The 22,845-nt window shown below is 41.7% G+C and overlaps 2 protein-coding genes across 14 annotated transcripts in view; both read right to left on the bottom strand.

Annotated features, from left to right (window-relative positions):
- Positions 1-513: 513 nt before the first annotated feature.
- TMEM106A (transmembrane protein 106A) lies at positions 514-15,900 on the bottom strand. Of its 8 annotated transcripts, none has more exons than XM_089532133.1 (10): positions 15,536-15,597; positions 13,037-13,259; positions 12,460-12,629; positions 9,494-9,750; positions 8,770-8,833; positions 8,479-8,638; positions 6,843-6,983; positions 6,699-6,742; positions 3,563-3,616; positions 514-2,251 (listed from the first exon to the last, which is right to left on the bottom strand). In XM_089532133.1, exons 4-10 carry the CDS (start codon positions 9,708-9,710, stop codon positions 2,146-2,148), a joined length of 786 nt encoding a protein of 261 aa, XP_089388259.1. In that variant the 5' UTR covers positions 9,711-9,750; positions 12,460-12,629; positions 13,037-13,259; positions 15,536-15,597; the 3' UTR covers positions 514-2,145. The 8 variants fall into 8 exon arrangements, with proteins under 8 accessions (XP_089388259.1, XP_089388255.1, XP_089388257.1 ...); XM_089532129.1 differs by having other exon boundaries at positions 12,460-12,810; XM_089532131.1 differs by lacking the exons at positions 13,037-13,259; positions 15,536-15,597 and adding an exon at positions 15,884-15,900 and having other exon boundaries at positions 12,460-12,810.
- Positions 15,901-19,326: 3,426 nt separating this feature from the next.
- NBR1 (NBR1 autophagy cargo receptor) overlaps positions 19,327-22,845 on the bottom strand; it is a 31,852-nt gene continuing 28,333 nt past the window's right edge. For 4 of the 6 annotated variants that reach the window (XM_089532124.1, XM_089532122.1, XM_089532120.1 and 1 more), the window contains 2 exons: positions 21,749-21,877; positions 19,327-21,179 (listed from right to left, as the gene is read on the bottom strand). In XM_089532124.1, coding sequence (XP_089388250.1) covers positions 21,000-21,179; positions 21,749-21,877 — 309 coding nt within the window. In that variant the 3' untranslated portion in view covers positions 19,327-20,999. The remainder of the gene's footprint in view (positions 21,180-21,748; positions 21,878-22,845) is intronic. The other 2 variants (XM_089532125.1, XM_089532121.1) reach the window with 1 other exon arrangement.

A 22,845-nucleotide genomic window follows, 5' to 3' on the forward strand; every position in this document is an offset into this window, starting at 1 on the left:
AAGGCATGTGCATGCAAAATTAGCTGAAATCAGCTTTGGAAACAGATCCCATACAGCTCTCCATATAATGCTGTATTATTCAAGCAGTACTCTTTTTCATGACAATATTGAATGAAAATTTATATAGGCTTTCTGATGTTTACTTGCAAATCAGCCACATTCAAAGGACCCCTGCAAAGTGTTGCCTGTTTGCCAATCCTATTTTATTGTTTCTTGTTGATCAAAACGGGTGAGATGATGCAAGAGATTAGAGAATTCTCTCTCCATTTAAGGTCAGCATCTTTCTAGGGCAGGGATGGGGATTTTAATGACTCATTTCCCCATTTTTCATTTTTTGACAGTGAATTAGCATGATTTTTCTAAAAAGGAAAAAAAAGAGGAAATAGGTAAGCCCTCTGCTCTACAGAAAGAGAAATATGGCATCAGGACAATCTAGGGTTTATGCAGCCAAAAGGAAGCTATGAAAACATGTAAGATGTATGAATATTAGAAAGGTAGAGAGGACTGGTCACTACAGAATATCCAGGGGTCAAATTTTCATCTCCATGATTCTCCAAGGGCTGAATCCTGCTGAAAATGTAAACATCAAGGAATGAGATTGAAACAGTGCTTCTGTATTGTTGTTTGCATTCATGGGGCTTGGGGCCTGCCAACCCTGAAAAATGCAAAAACATTGCCTCTAAAAATAATAATCAGATTTCCTATTGTGGGTTACAAAGCAATTTGCACTTTACCTTCTGCCTTGCCAGTCAACATTGGATAGTGGTGCATGTATACTTTATTGCAATTAACAAGATTTACCACAAATCAGCTCTGAAAAGAAAAAGAGCAAAGGGCACTGATTGACAATAGCAGTCGTAAAACAATATTGTTTGGATCCTTCGTAAAGGGGTGATTGAATGAAGAATGGCAATTCCTGAGAAAAAGGCAAATATGGATGGAACCAAGAACCAGTATGATATAGTGGTTTGAGTGTTGGATTATGACTCTGGGAGACCAGCATTCATATCCCAGCTTGGCAATGAAAACCCACTGGGCGACCTTGGGCAAGTCACAGTCTCTCAGCCTTAGGGTTGCAATGGCAAACCTCCTCTGAAGGAATTTGCCAAGAAAACTCTGTGATAGCTTCACCTTAGGGTCTCAATTAGTCGGAAACAACTTGATGGCAAAGAACAACATAGAAGGAACCTAAGATATTGCCCAGTAACTGGTTTTTTTCCATTCAGTACCTTCCTTTGCCCAGCAGACAGCACTGCAGACATGCTCCCAGCTGATCTGAGCTCAAAGTTTCATCTGTCACTGCAAATAAGCTAACACAAACATACCACACTAACCCTGATAACAATGCATGAGACTGTTTATTTTGGAAAATCTTCCACACTGTCCAGACAAAATGGTGGTCAATACAATGTTATTTTCCTCCTCTGTTTACTCAAAAAGGAGAGAGAAAAAGTGAGTGAGTTGTGGATGTCTGCATGGGTGTAGAGAGAGAGAGTTTTTTAAAAGGTTGCCATTAAATATGGAAACATTGGTGGTTTCTTAAGACTTCAGTGCTATATATATATATCTGCTCTCCTCCCCTACATCCTTTGCAAAAAGCTGACCTATTGACCAGGGAGGAGGGGAATACAAACGCAGCTTCGCTCTGAGGAATGCTTGCCTGCTGAAGTCAAGGTACAAAGTCCAAACAAAGTTCTTCCCTCCTGCTTAAATATGGGGAAACCTAGTTTTGACCAATGAAGAAGGCCTCAGAGGTCAGCTTCCAGCTCCAGGCTAGAAACCTCCAGGAAACATTTATAAAAGATCAGTACAATCTCAGTTGGCCAAAGAATCACACAGCCCAAGTAGGCAAGTTCCATCACAAAATCCTGCAATTTCCACATCATTTCTGTGCATTCTCTCTTACATAGTGGGATGCAGTTACGCTGCTCCCACTAGTCAATAACATTCCTGGATCCTGCCAGAGATGCTGCCATCTTAGCAATACTGAATCAAAGCTGCAGATCCTTTCCTCCTGCTACTCCCACCCCAGTCCCGAGGGTGGTCTGAAAATTATGCTGTAGCCTTTTCACTGAAAAGAACAGAACCCAGGCTAAAAGCAGCAGCTCCCCTAGGAGTTCACAGCAGCCACAGAGAGCCGTAGATTCAGGACATGCTGGGGATGATGGCGTTACCTCTGCAGTCCACATACTGGTAGTTTTCAAAGGACAGCTGCTCCGTGTGAGAAAGATAAGAGCAAGTCAGAGTACCTCTGGTGGGAGACAAAAACATCAAAATGTCAAAACAAGAGTGCATACAAATGTGATGTTCTTCTAACTGTAATCATAGCCTCTTTCCCAGACCTCTTCTGCAAGCCACTAAACAACTCCCCACTACACACACACACATTACACTCTTCCTCCCAGCCACAGCTCAGTGTGAGCCCAGAGTTCAGCCCCAGGATTTCTTTTCTACGTTAAGGCTCAACTCTGAAATGAAGCAAATATTCTGAACAGGTGTAGCAATTACAGAGCTGTCCAGGAATCTACATATGGAGTACCTCTCAAATGGCACAGAGGTAATTTCTTCCTTTGACAGTGACAGCAAGTAGTGGCCAATGTTAATCTGGGATTAAGGATTTCCAGGCAGCCCCAGTGCCAGAACTAAAAACTGCTTCCAAAATTTGATCTTACTTGCACTAACCTGGGATGATTGGGTCATGAACTAAACAGAAACCATGGCTTGAACAACATACAAAGCCAAGGGTGACTTGCTGTATGAACACAGAAGTGGTTAACACCTTTGGAGCTTAACATTGCATGAACAAGAGGATGGCAAGCCAGCTGCTAGCGTCTGACTAGTGGGGACGGAAGGAGCCAGGTGGCAACTAAGGGCAAGTAAGGGACAGTTAGGTTGGTTTTGGAAAGAATTTGCCAAAAAAGTCATTTTTGAGGCACCAAGGAAAGGGAAGAAAAGATAGGCAGATAGGAAATCACAATCTTCTTTCAACAGCAGTGTCTGACTATGGAATTCACTGCCCTGGGATGCTTCTTTGGCTCTCTTTTTATTGGCTTTTTAGTATAAACATGTTAACAAATGAGAATTTCAAACAGGAAAGAGCTGGAATGTATAGGGGGAGCAGAATTTGGTAATTTTATGTTTGGAACACAAACCCTAAAATCAACCAGTATTGCCACCCACCAAATGAACTAACCTTTCTAAGCTCCAAGAAAGAGATAGTCAAGAAGAGAAGAAACTACTAAGGAATGGAAGCTTGATATTCATGACTGGGAGAGCCAACATAAGGGTTTCAGGGATAGGGGTTATTACCCCTGAGAGGCAGAAGTAGAAGCCAAGCAGAGGCTTTGTGAATTTACTGATGATTACAAAGAAGGGTCAAACAAAGAGGAGAAAAGCTGCCTAATGTGTAGGTGACAACTAAGGGCAAATGCATACTGTTTACTGGATATGGTTCTTGAGAATGTATGGGGAGGGAAGAGGTGGCCTTGTTTTGGGGGGAGGCGAAGAGAGAGGGAGAAAGAGAAAAAAACAGATCAGCAATTGTCAAGAAATACACACTTACTGTATGTGCAGTAGAACATTGTGAACTTTTATTCTGGACCATGTGCATATTTTGCTGAAAGAAAACAAAGAAAAGGAAGGGAATTGAGTTTAGGCTTCAGATGCAAGAACACAGTTTAGATGCTTATTAGCACATGTTCAACATCCCTCTGCACACAGATTGTACTGGAATGGCTTCTCTTGTCTGCTGTGAATGGAACGGGGATGCCTTATGTTAGCAATCATAAGCAGAGAACACCCATAGTTCAATGGTACGGCTGCTGTTTTGTACAATTCAGCAACGTTATTTCTTTGAGCTACAATTCCCAGAATCTTCTAGCTTGCCCAGCCACTGAGGATTTGTAGGAGTGGTCATCCAGAACTGCATTTCCTCAGATCTGCTGTTTTGCTTGCAGATACACACTGGTTCTCTCCTCAACTCCTCCATTTAAAAAGCACCTTTAGAAGTAGTACTGAAGGGATGTCTAACCTAGAATAGCTAGTCAGTACTGAGCTAAATGGTGTCCAGTTCCGGAATTAGTTCCAAGATTATCCAAGAGTTCTTTCAGTGCTAAACACTGGTACACGATCCTTATTGGTAGTAAATGATGCAGCAGATGGTACACAGCAGAGCAGCATTCCAGACCATTCACTGATTGGGTCCAGTATCCATTCACAGCCCAGAGTAGAACTGGGCTCCCAAACAAATTCTACCCAGACTATCCATCGGCCAACAATCAAACTCCCTGATGGGGAGCTGTTGGGCTGGTACACACCTTCCCCCAAGATGAGTCTGATGGAAAATGGACTCACAATTTATATAGTGCAAAAACAAAGAACATCAAAGTGCACAAGCATGACCCATCTCCCTCAATAACTATCAGAACTGTGGAAGCAGGTTGGTAACAGAATCTACTTCCTCAGTCTGTTCCCAGCCTTCATATCTTTTCCCAACCACAAACTGCAAACAAATGCAAAAAGTATCCAACAAAGTCACTAATACAAATGTAACCTTGCTTTCTGGACACAGTTAATGTTTGACCATGATGCTAAAAAACTCAAAAACTCTGTAGCAGAGGCCCAAGTCACTACAGATGGACTGAGCATAAGATAACCTTATCTGTGAGCAAAAGGCTGGAGATGGTAACAATGGCGGGTTATAGACCGCCGCTTTGAGGCGGTCTGCTGCCGCCGCCGTTTGCTCCATAAGGGAGCCGTCGCAGCGTGGCTCCCTTGCGGAGCAAAAAAGCTCCAAAATGGAGCTTCTTTCTGCAGCGCCTCTGTGATGTCGCGAGGCGCCAGGGGCGCATTCGCGACGTCACAGGCGCCGCGACACGTTCGGACGCACAGCGTCCAATACGTAAAGATGGCGCCGGCCGTGTGGAACGGCCGGCGCCATATTGTACGGACAGAGTCCGTATTAGACCCAGGGGCGTCTAGAAGAGACGCCCCTTTTAAAAAATGGGATGTCCTGCGGACGTCCCAAGTGCCAGTTTGTAACTGGCCAATTACTGCAGGTTAATACATCTGAAATCTGATCCTTTCAGAATGGAGGGTGACTGTTATGATGTTAATAATAATAATAATAATAATAATAATAATAATAATAATTTGTATTTGTATTTCCCACCTCTCCCTGCAGATTGAGGTGGGATTACAGCAATAAAACAATTCCATATAAAATACAATCGTTAAAACAATAACATTACAATTAAAACATAATAAACAAAATAATAATAATAATACTTATTTTCATCCTGCCTTTCCCTACGGATTGAGGCGGGTTCCAAAAAAATAATACTAATACAAATACATAGTGCAAAAAATCATAAAAGTCCACAATCCCCAACCCACAACCAACCTAAGATAAAATAATTACAAATTGTAAAAGGACATTCAAATTACAATTACAAGTTAAAATTAACTAAAAAAATTTAAAGGATAGGTGGAGTGGCTATGGGCAGAGGGGCAGTCTCTTTTTGGAAGTCAGCCAGGGAAGGCCTGCCAGAAGAGATCCATCTTGACTGCCCTCTTGAAGGCGTCAAGAGTAGTAATCTCCTTCGACAGGTCATTCCACAATTTTGGAGCAGTTGATGATAAGGTCCTCTGGGAAATCATGGTCAATCTGGTCTTCTTTGGCTGTAAAGGGTTCTTCCCAGAGGATCTGAGAGTGCAGAGTGGATTGTATGGAAGAAGGTGCTCCTGCAAGTAAGCTGGACCCAAGCCATGTAGGGCTTTAAAGATAATGACCAACACTTTGTACTGGGCCTGGAATGGCTGTCTTCCTACATATTCCCATGGCGTTTACAGCTGCGGTTCCAAAATTATGGAATAGCCTACTAGAAGAGTTAATCTCATCAATACCTTAGAGGCCTTTAAGAAGGCACTCAAAACAGATCTCTTCCGGCGGGCTAACCCAACAGACTCCATATAAAAGCTTATGATGATGTTCCACTCTCGACTATGATTATTGGCTACTGATGAACTGTTTTTTATAGAACTAATAGGAATGTGGTAAATTCAGTATTAGTATTTTATCAATTGTATTTTTATTATTATATTATTTTTTGATGTAATCCCGCCTCGATCCTTGGGAGAGGTGGGAAATATAAATAAACATAAACATAAACATAAACATAATAATAATAATAATATTAATAATAATAATAACAACAAAAAAACCCCAAACCCCATAGCTGATGAAAGCAGGCCTTATTCAGTTTAAATAAAACAGCAATAAAATATACCTGGATCTTGGACAATACAATACCTTTCACTTGTTTCTATATATTCTATTTTGGAGCTGTGCTGCATTACTGTAATGGGGATAGTCTATTACAAAATTTGACTAAGAAAAAAAAATCCTGCTCAAAGTGAGGCTATTTATTAAATGGTATTTAATGGTATTTAATAAATGCTATTTATTAAATGGTAAAGAGCGCTACAGGTAAAAGAGAAACTATTTATTTCCTTCAAGGATTCTTTTTAAAAAGGCATATCCCTTAAGTCTGCAACATGTAAATCATCTAACCAGTTGGTTAAACGACAGCTTTGGTAATAAAAAGAGGAGGGAAGGCATCAGACACTCGATAGCACTACTTAAAGAAGAAGATTTAACAACTCTCAACTGCAGAAACTGCTGTCCCAGACATACTTACTAAGTGTTATTATCCATGATTCTACTGGAGATATTGTAAAGTATCTATAAATAAAGAGATAGAGATAGAGAATGTTATTGTGGACTTTGCACATCTGCAGCTCATGTGATGCAACCAACCTAGCATGCTCTCACAAATCCTCACCTGAGCACTTTGCAGGGGTCTGATGTCCAGCTGGGTCATCACAGTGTTTTTCCCAATCACCAGTGTCTTGTGCAAGACTTCAATAGCAAGCTGAGCCACATGCACGGTGTAAAAATTGTTGTTTGTCACATTGAGCATATTCTAGAGAGAAAGGCAAGCAGTTGAAGAGAATGGCATATGGGATGACTGACACCAGAATAGGTGGGTGTCCATCCATTCAGCTGAATATTTTTTTAATAAAAGGCTCCACTGTGTTGCTGATGCAGCTATTTCAAGTGGAAGGTACCATGTAAAAGACGGCAGTCACATAGTCCCTCTATAGAAGACCTTGCAATCTGTATATTAGCTAGTTTAAAAGGGGTGGGATGGAAAAAGAAACAAACTGGCAAAATTACTCAGAATCCCCTGGGCTGTCAGCTTGGGAGAGGGGTGTCCTGGGCATGGTTGTCCAAAAAAGTAACTTTGGCAGGATGAAGGCCTGAAATGTGTTTCTCTGTGTTACACTGATATGGATGAAAGGTGACGACATGCTAATTGTCAGGGAGCTCACCAATACAATTCATTAGCTGCTGCTCAAGATCAAAAGGAACTATTTGGACTGGACAGGGGGGTCTAATACAGGGGTGGGCAAATTGCAGCTCTGGGGCCACATGTTGTCCCAAGATGTATGTATGTGCTTTGTTGTTTTGTTTTTGGTGGCTACACACCACCTTGGGGGGCGGGGGAGGGAGGAGAGAATAATTTGCCTGTCTTGTTGGAAGCCTGACTTTTACACTGCCTTTTACTAAGTGAGGTAATTGGTCCATTTTGCCCAATATTATCAACTTTGACAGACAGCTACCCCAATGATTGCAGGCAGGGTTCTTTCCTAGCTATCCCTGAAGATTCTTCATATTACCTAATGGTTTCTAATTCAAATAGTAAGCAGGCTTGCCCCTGCTTAGCTTCTGAAATGAAATGAGACCAGGTGTGCCCAAGACAGCACGACAGTACTCACAAAGTACTGTACACAGTGTTCCAGAGCCCAAAACAAATGGTCAAAACAGCAAGGTTTTTCTTAACAAATACAGGAAGTGTAGCCTAAGGGAGCCATTGGGCAACTTGCACTATGGATATGAAAGTTCATATCACTGCCAACTCTTGTTTTCTCAGGCAATTCTACTTTTCTTCAAGAAAAAATGAAACCCTCCTCACATATGCCTGGCAAGGAGGGAGGGACAAAAAACTCTTTCTAATCTGATTGGAGAAAGGCTGCTTTAGTCATCTGCTTTTTTGTTCCAAAGATACAGTCTTACATCTGGGCCCAACTCAGCCCCTTACACTGTTCTGAATTCTACTTTTCCCAGCCCTGGAAAATATCTTGTGACAAGGGCACCTCTAAGTATATGCAGAGAGCTCTCCCTTAAAAAGTTGAGCAACAGACTTCTACAGTCAACCTGTAGAATATGGAATTAGAGAGACCCATACATCAGAGAGCACATACCCCTCAGGCAGCTTATTCTTTCTTTTTAAGAACATATATTACATTAATCACAATAATAAGAGATGTATGCTATGATCTGGTATTCCATACCAATGTAATATTAATAATTCCAATATTCATATCTTTTCCCCAACACACAGTCTAGCTACTCACAGTCATATTGAGGGTGATGCTAGAAGTGTAATTGTCAAAGGCAATGGAGGAGGCATTGAGACCAGAGGGGATCACCGCAATGGAGCGTGGGAACAAGAAGTACATCATGAGACATGTCATCAGCAGGCAAATGGCCACCGTAAGGGATACGTACAGCTTGCTGCAATAAAACCTCACAGATATTATCATATAACCGTAGCAGATCCCCTTCCACACAGTGTGTCTGTGTGAGAGGGAAATAAAAAGGAAGAAGGGGTTGGAACATCAACACCAGTGAAAACACAAACTTACGTTCTCCTGGGTTTCAGTCTCTGATCTCCATATGGAATAAGGGCTACTAACTGCTGCTCTTGCTCTGGAGCAGGAAAGAAGGGGAGAGAAAAATCAGGGAAGACTCTTGACTCATGCCCCAGTATAGTATGTAATGACAGAATTGGAAAGGCATGGGCATATTGATTTAATACAAGGCAAACTGCACACAGAATGTTGAGCATAATTCTGACCATTTCCATCTCAAATAGCAACCCTGGAAGGGCCCAGAGATCAATATTCCATCCATCACTGGCGACATCAGCCCCAAAAATATGTGGGGAAAAACTTGTGTGCTCTTCCTCATTCCTTCCCAAGTTTTCTGGAATTTTCTTCTGCTTTTATAGTGAGAGATTAGAAGCGTTTGAAGCCCTGTGTCCCATTTTACAGCCAAACTGCTGCTCCTAGGTACTTTTAGAAGTGGAAAATGACATTTTTCACTCTCTCACTATCGATATAATATATATAACTGAGAGCCATTGGAGTTTCTGTATTGTTCCAATTTTAGTATATGTGCTGCCGAAGCGAGCACAGAGTTTCCAGGGACCTCAGAAACAGAAACAAGGCAGGTAAAAGTAATCTGCAAGCTGAAGGATCTGTTTCACTGCAGTGAGAAAACTCCCTTGTTCTGACCCAGCTTGGCAACTCTGAGGCTGTCTCCAGAAGAGAGGACAGGAACGGAACTTAGCTTAGAAATGGCACCCACCTCGGGGGATTCTCCCAGTACCCTGGCAAGTAGGGCAGGTGACAAAGTCCCGGCTGGTAATGCCTGCACAAGACACATCGGCAGCGTCCCCTTCATTGATGCTGGCATAGTCTGATGCTTTATCCTCAGCACTTAGGCTTTTTTGTAGAATAGATTTTCCTTCATCCACTTCCTTCCAAGGACACACGTTCCTCAACCATGACAAGATTTTGTCCATTCTTAAGAGACACGGTCTTCCTGGGAGAAGAAACAATGACCTGTTGACCAATCAGAATCAGAGAGGTTGTTAAATTCTCATAGGCAGTGCTGAATTTCTTAAGTATAAGTAGGACTCAGGCATACATCTGGTATCACAGTACTGTATTATATTCCCAGGCTCCATTCTTGAACATATCATGAAATTATTTACATCCAGATACATGCTTGGCTCCTTTGCCTGTTGTGTTCACTACTTGTCTGTTTAAGAATAAGGGAAGCTGCTGTATACCAAGTAAGAGCATTGGTCAATCCAGTTGACTATTTTACTGACGGGATGCAGACATCCAGGATATCAGATAAGGGGCTTTCCTAGTCACAAAACATGTGACTAAGTCCACAGGACAGAAAGGTAACCTCTTAGCAAAACAGTTTTCAGAATCCCACAAATAGGCCACAACCTTGACTGAGGGGATTCTGTGAACTGTCATCCAAAGAGGTAACTTTTCCACATGTGATCATTAGACTATCTTGATCAGTAATCCGTAACTGACTCTCATCAGCTGGAGGCAGCCTGTGGTAGTTTCAGAAAGTAAAAGTCTATATGAAAGACGGAACACTGCTCAGTGTGTGTACACATTCATTCTACTTTCATCATCACAATTTAGGAGGGGAGATGTTTTTTCAGTCAACTGCAACACCTGTGTGACAGAAGATAAAATAAATGTAAATGCATAGTGAAAGGTCTTTCAAACAAAGCTTCTTAAAGTTCTTGTTTTCCTACAGCCTCAGAACATAAGTGTGATCAGTGTGGGTGTGTGATGTTTTATTCTGCAAACAATCCTTCACTAAGACATTTTAGAAATAACCATAGACCTTTCTGTCATTTTCCTTGGATCGATTTCCTCCTTGAATTCCTCAACTGTCGTGCCCTCCTAATGTTGTCTCTGACTGAAGCCAACAACTCCCATAACCTCCAATTTGCTATACTCCATTTGCTTCTACAATGTGGAAGGGAGGGGGGAAGGAGAGTGGAAAAGAAGCAGGAAACCTTTGAGGTGTGTTCATGTTTATGTGCTGCTAGACCGATGGGTAATTTTTAATTTTATTCTGCGAGTGCTTTCTCTTCACATGATTAGATTTCATTATTGTAAATATGTTGGATTTAATTTCTCTTTTTCTATTGTTTTAATTAGTTCTACTCTACTTTGGAAGTCACTTTGAGGATGTACAAGGTATTGCTGTTGTTGTATCCCTTCAAATCATTATCAACTTATGGCAACACCAAGATGACCCTATTATGGGGTTTGTTTGTTTTGCACAATTTGTTCAAAGGGGTTTGCCTTTGCCTTTCTGAGTGTGTGTGACTTGCCCAAGGTCACCCAGTGAGTTTCCATGGATGAGCAGGGATTCAAACTATGGTCTCCAGAGTTGGAGTCCAACACACAAACCACTACATATTGTAAGTCTACAATAAAATAATAATATAATAAAGAAAACTGGATCAAGAGTACTAGTAAAACATTCCTCAAAGGAAAAACACCATATGAATAATGAGCTAGTGAATTACATTTCCTATATCAGAAGTGTAACTTGTTCAGGTCTAGGAAACAATTTTCACATACCCTGGGCCTGAGATGGGTTACATTGCCCCAATTTTGATGAAAAATAGGTCACAAATCACTGCTGGGTGGCACTAAGTATCTACTTCCAATTGCAATTCCCAGGTGTTGGTTTTCTCAGGTGGTCTGTGCTTTCCTTATTGCTTATTTATATGGTGGGAATTAGCTATTAAAATCAGTGGCATCCCCACCCCTGGTGATACTTTGTGCAAGGGAGGGCTGGTGGGGGGACGGTGGCAGTGGCTAAAGGGGCACATTCAGACCTTTCTTTTGCCTTGGTGGTGGAGCTCTCCTCATGAGGAGGCCTGCACCACTGTGGTAAGCCAGCAGAGGGGTCCTCTTCACTGCCACAGCACTGGCAGTCTCCTTGTGAGGAGGCCTTCACCACCACAGCAAGGTGCAAGGGCCTTACTGAGTTTCACCCTGGGATGTCACTTGGTACAAGCTGCACCCCCCCCCCCCCCAGTAATGTCACTGATTAAAATGATGCTCTTATCATATTTACAATTGAGAGGAAAGCCTTATTCAGAGTTGTTGCTGAGAGAGGTACGGACATCAGAACAGGGCTTTTTTGTCCACGCACAGCCAAAAGATCCATCATTTGGGGAACTAGTTTCAAGCTTTCTAGTACACTTCTTTTCACAATGACTTTTTAAGGAAACCTAGGGGCAAAACAGACAGCCAAAAAGAGCCGGCTTCCTGGTGGACTGGGAGCATGGCGTTCAGACAGCAGCATGCTCCCAGTCCACCAGGAAGCCTTAAAAAGTCAGCACTGACATATGCTGTACTGAAGAAATGCTGGAAAAACACTGCTACTGCAGCAAAGGCACCCTTTCCCCACTCCTTTTTGCATGGGGGGGGGAGGCTGGGTTGGGGGCATGGTGTGCAGTTGCCACAGCCCTAACCTGGCAAGCAAACGGGCAGTGGCAAGCCGCTCCTTACCCACCATCTGTTTTGCCCCTTAGTGATTTTAAAAGAAAATTTACATTCCCCCCCCCCCAGACTCCCTTTTCACTTCATTCATGTTTGTCTTTGGATTAATGTTGTCCTTTGCTGCTTCAAAAGTGAGTTGTGCAATAAAACACCATACAATATCACTGCTCAGGATGCTAATCAGTGCAAATAAGGCAAAGTGAGCACACTTCTTACTTGACAGATGGAGAGGGAAGAAGCCAATGGAGAATCACCCCCAAAGGTTCCCACAAGAATTGGTGGGAGGTAGAGCACTAGGCGATATCCAGTATCCTGTAGATGTAGATCCCCAACCAGCTAAGTGTTTACATTTCCCGTAAGGTGGTCTTAAATGCCAATTAGCATATCTACAATGCACAGATTAGGAATAAAAGGGAGATGAAGTAGAAAGGACAGAAGATCATTGCTGGGTTGTTAAACAGTAGATACTCATGAGTCATGAATAAGGTTCAGTCCCTGGAGTTTAAGATAAGAACAAACCCAAAATCTAATGGACCTAAGGTTTCTCCAATCTTCTCCTCCTTTGTTCTACAAAAAAAGAAGAAAAAAAATTAAGGCTACATATCCTAATTAGGAAGATTACCATCCTTTTTCTCTGCTCATATGCAGAATGTTATTCATCTCTCAAATACATTTTACTTAAAGCTATTTATTTTATTTTTAAAAAGATTTTACTAATCAGACATAAACATACTACATATACAACACTCCCTAACCAAAAGAAAAAAAAGAGAACAGCAATATGGTCTCTTACTTGTCAGTACAAGTGGGAGGGAACAAGGACAGGTGGACTCCCTGAGTAACCAGGACTACTCTATGTATCGGAAATTAAGAAGAGGAGCTCCACCTTGACTTCCAGTTTCTTTTACATCCAGCTATAGCAAAAGAGCAAGCTTATTTCCAATGACGCAAGTTTCATTTAGACTGAGAAGGGACTTTCCCACACACTGGACTTTTCCATCCTCCTCACCTGTGCCCTGAACAAGCAAATTAGCATAGAGACATTAGCATTTTATTATACTTATCCCCACTGCTGTGAACTATTAATTTCTCCAAAGCAGGGGTGGGCAACGTTTTTGACGTTGTTGTGTGCCTCCATGTCTACTTACCCAAGGCAAAGAGTTATTATACGATTTGCTTAGCAAGTTTCTTCAGAGGAGGTTTGCTATTGCCATCCTCTGAAGCTGAGAGTGTGTGACTTGCCGAAGGTCACTCAGTGGGTTTTTAAGCTTGAGCGGGGAATCGAGTCCCCAAGATGTTGTTGGACTGCAACTCCCAGCACCCCTCACCACTGCCAGGCTGATAAGGACTGCAGTCCCAGGAGTATGCCCTATTGATGAGCTGGCAATCCTAGCTCTGTGGATATTGAGGAGAGAATAAAATATAGGCAGAACAAAGCAGACTGAAGTATGGCCCTTGTTAAGGTGTTTGCCTTGTGGAAATAGCTTTTAAGATACTCTGGGGATAATTTAACGTTTTCAGTTAATTTTTTGACCAGAAAAACAACCCTCTCTCTACCTGAAACGCCCCGCGAAAACAGCCAAGTAAAAGCACCAGAACTTTCTATTGAAGGAAGGCAGCAACACACCCATGTGCCACTGCCAGCAATTTAAATCTGGCTGCCTCATGTGTGGAGAGACAGCATGGTATAGTAGTCTGAGCCAATGCTTAATTTAATTGAATGGTAGTGCTTTGAGCCAATGCTCAATTTAAATTTGGTTGCCTCATGTGTGGAGAGACAGTGTAGTGTAGTGGTTTAAGCCACAGTCAGAGACTATGACTCTGGAAGACAGGGTTTGAATCCCCACTGAGCCATGAAACCCAATGGTGACCTTGGGCAAGTCACACTCTCTCAGCCTCAGAGGATGGCAATGGCAAACCCCCTCTGAACACATCTTGTGAAGAAAACCCCCCGCTAGGGTCACCATAAGTTGGAAACTACTTGAAAGCACACAATAACCACAAGTGTGTGTACTTTGCAGGCATCCCAAGGGTCAAACAGCCACTTTTGGAGGTTCATAAGCATATAGGCATAGGCAAGTCACTGTCTTTCAACCTCAGTGGATGGCAATGGCAAACCCCCTCTGAACAAATCTTGCAAAGAAAACCCTGTGACAAGTTCCCCTTAGGGTCACCATAAGTCAGAAATGACTTGAAGGCACACAACAACCACAAATGTGGGTCCTTTGAGGCATCTCAAGGGTCAAAATCATGTGGGCAGGAACATAAAACACACCGATGTGAAACCATTGGGTGATCTTGGGCAAAAGTCACACACTCTCAGCCCCTGGGGAAGAAAGCAATGGCAAACCTCCTCTAAAAGACTCTTGCTGAGAAAACCTTATCATAGGGTTGCCATAAGTCAGAAATGAAAGCACACACAAGGATGAGGTAAATAAAGAGGGAAAGGGAAGCAGGGGGACATACATGTCAGTCAGAAACACCCAATTGAGAGGAGAGAAAACAAGTGGAAGGTCTTTAAAATGGAAGGTATACACACACACAGAGCACACTTGTATATATGTTCTCTCTTCTCTTGTTTTCTCTCCTTTCACTTTTAAATTGAAGTTTTAATATATATATATATATATATATATATATATATGAGGTTTACTTTATATATATACACACACACACACACACACATATGGTAAATAAAAAGGGAAAGGAAAGCAGATGGTAACACACAGTCACACAGACATATATATTAAAAACTTCCATCTTAAAGAATTTCCTCGTTTTCTCTCCTCTCACTTTAAAATGCAAGTACTATATGGGTGTGTGTATATATATATATACACACACACACACACACACACACACACACACACACATATATATATATATATGTATCAGGTAAATAAAAAGGTAGAGATAAATAAATAGAGAAACACACAGTAACACACATAGAGAGACATATGTATATTAAAAATTGCCATTTTAAATTACTTCTTGTTTTCTGTCCTCTCACTTTAAAGTGGAATACATATATATATATATATATATATATGGTAAATAAAGAGGGAAAGGCAAGCAGAGGGCGAGTCACACACAGTCCCCCGCCCACCCACATACACATATATATTTAAAACTATCATTTTAAGGAGCTTCCCCTTGTTTCCTCTCCTTTCACTTTTTTTGGGGGGGTGTTTCTGACTGACATTTATGTCCCCTTCCAAAGGCAAAGCTGTTGGGGAAGTGGCCTTTGGGGGTTTCTTTGGAGGAGGTGAAGAAGCTCCCTGCTGAGTCTCACCCAAAGAGAAAAGAGGCGCCAAGGGGGTCTCCTGAGGGGTCAAGAGGCCTGGGAGCCACGGCGAGGAGGAGGAAGGAAGGGAGGGAGGGAGGGACCCAAACGAAAAGCGACCCAGCCTCTTTCCCTCTCCTTCCTTCGTCGTCGGTTGAGGTGGGAAGCCAACGGCTCCACCCCCAGAAACAGCAGCAGCAGCCACTTCCCCTTCTCCAAGGAGGCACTGCTGTTGCTGCTGGCATTGAAATAGCCTCCTTCTTCCCCCTCACAAAGTGGCTCTTGCTGTCACCCCTCTCCATTTCCATTGACCTCCTCCTCCTCCTCCAGTTTCACCCCACACAGGAGGAGCCTTACTCATGCTTTCCTGCACTCCTCCTGACTCAGCCCCAGTTCCCATCTACCACTTAATAATGTCATCATGCTAATAGCTGTGAGGTAAACAACTGACCAAATTAAGAATCACACTTTCAAATGTGGGACATGCTAAAATAAAGGACAGTCCTTGCCCACAGGGAAAACCATACTTGCCCCACAGAGAATCATTGGGGAATACTTGCTCATAGGGAAACACTGAACGCAAGTATTTAAGTATTCACCAATGATTCCTTTTGAGCAAGTATTCCCCAATGATCCCCTATGAGCAAGTATTCCCCAATGATCCCCTATGGGCAAGTATTCCCCAATGATCCCCTATGGGCAAATATTCTACAATGATTCCCTATGGGCAAATATTCTACAATGATTCCCTATGGGCAAATATTCTACAATGATTCCCTATGGGCAAATATTCTCCAATGATTCCCTATGGGCAAGTACAGTGGGTCCTTGTTATCCACTGGGGTTTGGTTCCAGGACCACCACCACCCCCCTTTCATGGATAATAAAATCCATGGATGCTCCAGTCCCATTAAATACAATAGCATAGTAAAATGACGTCCCTTATATAAAATGGAAAAATTAAGGTTTGCTATTTGGAATTTATACTTTTTGGAATATTTTCAAGCCTTGGATGATTAAAAAATTAGAAGATAAGGAGGAGCCAGTGTATTCTCCAATGATTCCCTATGGGCAAATATTCCCCTGTGTTTTCCTATGGCCAAGCTCCTTAGGAATATATGTATATATATGGAATTCTGGGAATGTTCTGGAATTAGAATAATGTCCCCCTTAAGTAAAACACATCCAGGTCTGGGGTAGACCTCACATTTCCAGTCTTCTAGAGGTCACTTGAAAGATTCTTCTAAAATGCATCCAGGGATCATTTTTCCATTTGCTGTTGTTATGTGTCTTCAAGTCATTTTCAACAGGTGACCCTATCATTGTGTTTTCTTGGCAAGATATTTTCAGAAGGGGTTTGCCATAGCCTTCTGAGGCTGAGTGTGACCAGCCTAAGGTCACCCAGTGGGTTTCTGTATTCAGACCTTGGTGTCTCAGAGCCCTAGTCCAACACTTAAACCACTACAGAGCTCTGTATATATACAGTATACCCCACTCTTCCATGCCAGCATTCTCTGAAGATGCCAACTACAGCTGCTGGTGAAACATCAGGAATAAGCTCTTCTAGAACACGGCCTCATCGCCCAAAAAACCCACAAAAAAGCCCTGCAAGGTGGGATGAGATTTGCACTGCCAGGAACCAGCTTCAGGGCTTGGACTTACCTCTGCCACTCAGGAAAAGGAGACAGATAATTTTGGGTGACATGGAAGTGCAGCAAATTGTTCTTTATTTATTATTGTTCATTATTACATCCTTTACTCCCTGAGTGTCAGGGTCAATTCACAAGGTGTATCAAAATGATTTGACCAGGTTTGGGTGCTTGGGGACATAGGACTGGGAGGAATGTAATTTGCTGTTCTCCCTGAAGCAGCAAAATGTATTTAGGGCTAACGCCTTTCTGATATATTGGACTGCAATTCACATTACCTGCTGTCAGCATATTTGTTCAAGGACACCAGGCTACAGAAGGCTTTCCTCTAGTGTCTGCCTGTGATTTAACTGGTTCCCCATGACCAAACCATTTAACAAGGGCTCGGACAACTACTTTTCGAAAGTGAATTTGGTTCTGTTCACCAGTTATGGTGGTCAAAAATATTTTGTTGCTGATTGAGAAATGTGCACTTGTTGCATTGCAAGTTACTTTTATTACTTCAAGGGGGCAAATAGTTTTGATACCAGAATGGCATGAAAGCTGAAAAATTCATGTCAATCTGTCTCTTAAAATGTCCTTAAATTAAAAGTAACTACAATGACCTGTTACAGCAAAGTAACTTCATTCCCACTTACTACATGGCTTTGGAATTGCAACTCATTCAAGGTCCAGATATCAACACTTCAGTTTGTTACAGATGACACATTACTGTTCATTTGTTACTGCTGAGATCTGCACTTAAAAGTCATACCTTTAGAACAGGAGTGGAAAGCATACCCTTGGAACCATTCCACAATGAAAGCAGCCATTTGCACTAAAACATCATCACACACAGCTGCTCACCCGCTTTCATTGTCATAGACATACACAGATCCTCCAAATGTAAGACACCATACAATTACAGTGCTGCAGCAGCAGGCTGCAGGTTTTCCTTCCAACTTTAATCCATGCTATGGAATTCTTGGAAGTGTAGTTTGTTGCAGCACCAGAGCTCTGCTCTGGCAGTTCAAGTGGTGTCAAACCAGATGATTTCTGCAGTGTGGATGCAGCCCAAAGCTTCCTCCAAGCAATGTATGTGTATGTGTTTGGGAGCGCTATTGTGTTTTATTGGCCTTATGAAAGAAAACCAAGAGAAGGATTTCTTATATTTACTCACCCCTAAAATATTACTAAAAGCAACATCCGATTCCCATGATTCCCAATACTGAGTGCAGTAATTGAGGCCATGTGTTTTGATGCCTTCTTTCCTTTCTAGGAAATAGCACAGCTGGCGTACAAGATGTAGCTGGAAAATGACTCTGGAATATATTCACAACCCATCCATTCATAGGGGAGATGGTACCAGGAACATTGTCAAGCAGCAAGCCCTCTATTTCAAAGGAAGTTGAATATCTGGATCTTAGGTGAATCTAGTCTTAATCTTATCCATCTTAACTTCTGGTTTGCTTTGTGGTGGTGTGCCAGAGTAACAACAAGTGGGGGCAAATTGGATGACCAGCACCTTCTATTCATGTTCATCAGTTTCTGCTGCAGGGTTAGGCAAGCATGGACCTCTGGATTTTGTTGGATAGGAACCCAGCATTCTTCACCATTGGCTATCCTGCCCAAGGCTGAGAGTTACAGTCCTACAACATCTACAAGGCTGCACTTGGTTCATGAATTTTGGAGATGTATGACTACTCTAAGCAATTTACTTTCTCTTTCTATTAAACAGATTGCTGGATTCAGTGGTTTGGTTAAGCTAGGCAATTCTTAGCATTTATAGAATCGCTTTCCTAAGTGTCCTGCTTTGCTTAGTCAGCCCAATAGCTGAATCAGTTTGCTTAGTTCATCCAATGCAGTGCAAATAATGCAGTCAATTAGTAGACCAGTAATAGCCTCAGTACCTGTGGGTTGCAGGGTGAGCGGAGGCCTTTGTATGTTCAATGGAATAGTATGTTCTCTGAGAATGAAATCCTACAAGAAGCAGTCATTAAGTGCAAGAAATGTACAAGCCCTATCAATCCCAGCATCAAATATCTTTTATGTGTACAGAAATTTATTTGCTTTCAGTGGAAGCTTTTTTCAAGATACAGGTCCCCTCATACAAAGGTTTCCACCTAATAAGTAAAGTTATGTGAAAAATAAATTCCATTTTCACAAAGATAAGGCTTTTTAAATTTATATTTTATTTAATGTTTCTCACACCCAAAAGACTGTTTCAAAGTGTTTATTTTAACCAATATACAAAGATCTGCACTGTTTAAATTATCATCCATGCATCCTCTCATAAGATATATAAAGCCAACAGAAGAAAATTTCAGCTTTTATGAAACGTAATAAGAATGCTTTTCTCTCAAAGGCTAACATGTTTTCTGAATGAACTGGTAGCAATAAAGCTAATCCATACAAAAACAAGATAATCTATTTGGGAATATCAAGATTTCACCCCATCACCTCAACAGCAAGAATTTCCAAATGTGAATGTCTCTTTTCTAAGGTTTCCCCCCTAAAGCAGCATTCTGCATGAGTACATTTTCTCTAAATTTCCCTTCTTAAATAGCTTTTCTCACTTCCTCAATTTCTGCATTCTGCCTTCAGCACCATTATTAATCACAAAAAAGCAGATCTGGGTGTACTCCCTCATCAAAATTTGTAAGAACATTTATTCTTTTTATATACTTAGAAAAGTCAAAAGTAACACCTGAGTAAAGAAAAGGAGAATCCTGCGAGGATGGATAAAATTCCTATTTAATCTAAGATTGTTTTGACAGAAATGCCTCCTTTGAGTCCCACATCTTTTGACTGAAGGGGGCATTAAGCCTTTGCTTAATGCTATCTCTTCTCCAGCAGTTCCCCCAATTCTCCCTACCCCCTTCTAAGCCATGAAAGAATTTTTGCAGGCATTATTAACATAATCAAACTACATCAAGCATAATTAAAATCATTTAATTTCTTAATTCCTAAATTGGTCCAATATCTAGGCAGAGAGAATCGAGAATACTGCATGGGATATTCTATCCCTCTGAGACTTGAGTGGTAAAAATTCATCTACAAAAATAGCTTCTGAAACACTCAAGTGTGTCTTGACCACCGGACCTTCAAATACTTTAAGCAATAACTATTAATAATAGCGCTAAAGATTTACATAGTAGGAGCAACTGCTCTTTGTTTGGTATTTTTTTATGGCAAACCACCTAATGAATTCTGCAACCGACTTGGTTCTTTTAACACTATTTCATCCCAAATAATTAACCAACAAACAACATCATGTAAAAAGGTCTGATGGGTCCTGCTAGAATACAATTCATTTTTTTAGGCAGTGCCAATGCCCTGCAAGACATATTGTAGAGTTGGAGACAGAATTATTGCTTTGACAATATATAGGAGAGTTTTAAAGCAAACTAGAAAGCAAACAGCTTGGTCACCTTCTTCATGGGTTGACAGAATTTGGAGATATGGGATTAACCCTCCACCATTGCCTGTTTCCATGTGCACAAGATGATGGGATGGGCAAACATGTGGAATGGTTTCCAGGTTTCTGGTTCTTTTACAACATGAACAATAGCTACAGGGTTAGTGAAAGAGCTCACTCATATTTCTTTAGGTACATTCACCCTTTTTCTCTATAAAGACTTGCATTATGCCCGTTGAAGACTGCAGTGTTTCAAGGTTAAAAGAAAAAAAAATCCTAGCGTCTGAGTTATGGGAAACGAGCACTGGGGAACTGTATTGTGCTGAAAAACAGAACCCAGTCATCTCTGGTATGGTGGAATAGAAGAGAGCAGGATGATGCTGGTGCAACTTGCTGCTCATTTTTTAATGAGCAAGATGAACAAGGTTCAGTACTGGTTTCCATACCAATCACTGTGACTCAGATGTAGCAATTCTGTGACAACTTGGGCCATGTCACAGTTGTGTTTCCGAAGCAACCGGAGGTTAAGGTGCCGGTCACAGAAGCCCATCTCATTTAGGTTGGCTAGGAAGCTGGCCATATGATCCTCAGTGGTCACAGGAAGAGCCTTGAAGGACAAAAAAGGGACAGAGCTATTAAATCAAGGAAGGAAACTTTCATGCATATGTGCAGTAAAGTGTATAAAAAAGCATACAGTCAGCTCTCTATATCCATGGATTTTTTTTATCCATGGATTCAACCATCCAGTTTGAAAATATTCCCAAAAGATATAAATCCCCCAAAAAACAAATATTGAATTTGCTATTTTATATAAGGAACACCATTTCACTATACCACTGTATTTAATGGGACTTGAACATCCACAGATTTTGATATTCACAGGTGGTCCTGGAACCAGATTCCAGTGGATACCAAGGGCCACTGTATGTAGATATCTAAGATTCTTTGCAAATCCTTCAGGTTTACACCTATCAAATACCTTTCACTTCCACACATAAAAGATGTGGTTGGCAGGGAAATGGGATCTCTGGAAGTTATTGGGACTACAACTCCTATTATTCCTGACCACTGTCAATATTGAATAGGGTTGATAGAAACTGTAATTTCACCATCTGCTACACAGGTTAATCCTATCACCTACTATACAAATAGGACCATGTTAGTAATAACTTTCACCTTTCTGGTGGAGAAGAATGTATGGTTCTGCCAACTTTGGAGTGACAATAGAGCATTTCTGGAGTGCTTGCTTCCAACAAATGGACAAATGAGACCTAGATATTTTCTAGCTTCTTTTCCTCTCCTTCCCTGCTTGAATAGATAGAACTGTATCACTGATATTTTCACTGAGCTATTAATGTTTCACTACTCTTTTTTAAAAAAGGGGGTGAGTGGGGGAGAACTGAGTTGCTAATTTCTCCTACTATCCAGTTGTTGTTCATGGAAGAGAAAACATCAGATAACAACTCCTGGTCTGAAATGTGGAAATGATCTAAGAAGAGACAGGAGACAACCACTGCTTCCACAGAACAAGAGCAACTACTGTACATGCTGAGAAGATTTCCCCAGAACCTAGCAATCCTACCAGGGGGATCACTCAGGTCTAGGGTGCTTCTTCCCTACTGAAATAAAGGCTCTGCCACTAGCACTACTGATGCCCGAGGCTTTGGGTTTCACAGGGCTGCGTAACCATTTCCATAAGTCACAATGGCCACACAAAGTAAATAGCAGCATGCCTCTATAGTGGTAACAGCAACAGTAGATTCATGGCCTCATTTTCTGCCAAGAACTTGAACTGCTGTCTCAACTGGAGCTGAGCAGGTCTCTGGAACATACAATTTTTACTTCCCCTGCCACTGGTGGTGAGTCTTTTCATCCTGATTTTTGAGGTAAGAAGCTCCAAAGTTCAAACGCACTACACAGGTTTCCTCTTTTCTTTCACCCACTCTGCCAGAATAGGCAGGGGGCCTCTGAAAAAATGGAAATAACCTGCAGACATGTTCTTTACCTGAGAAGAAGAGATAGCTTGGGGACATAGATGTTTGTAAGGATCTTGCAATCTCAGCTTCTCTCTTTCAGGGTCAGTTCCTACATACAGTTGTGGCTAAATTAGGCTTGCTTCTCAGGCCATCTGATGTGAGCAAACAGCACCCCCCCCCCCCCCCCCCCAAAATCTGCCTGGGACTGGTATCCTAGTTGTTCCTACTGGCTACAACTGTTTCTTTCTTTCCTGGAAGTTCTTCATGGACTGGCAGCCAATGGATAATGGAGTGGCA

Source organism: Sceloporus occidentalis, unplaced genomic scaffold, assembly GCF_023333645.1.
Source record: "Sceloporus occidentalis isolate IW3139 unplaced genomic scaffold, rSceOcc1.0.p SCAF_7, whole genome shotgun sequence".
NCBI lineage: Eukaryota > Metazoa > Chordata > Lepidosauria > Squamata > Phrynosomatidae > Sceloporus > Sceloporus occidentalis.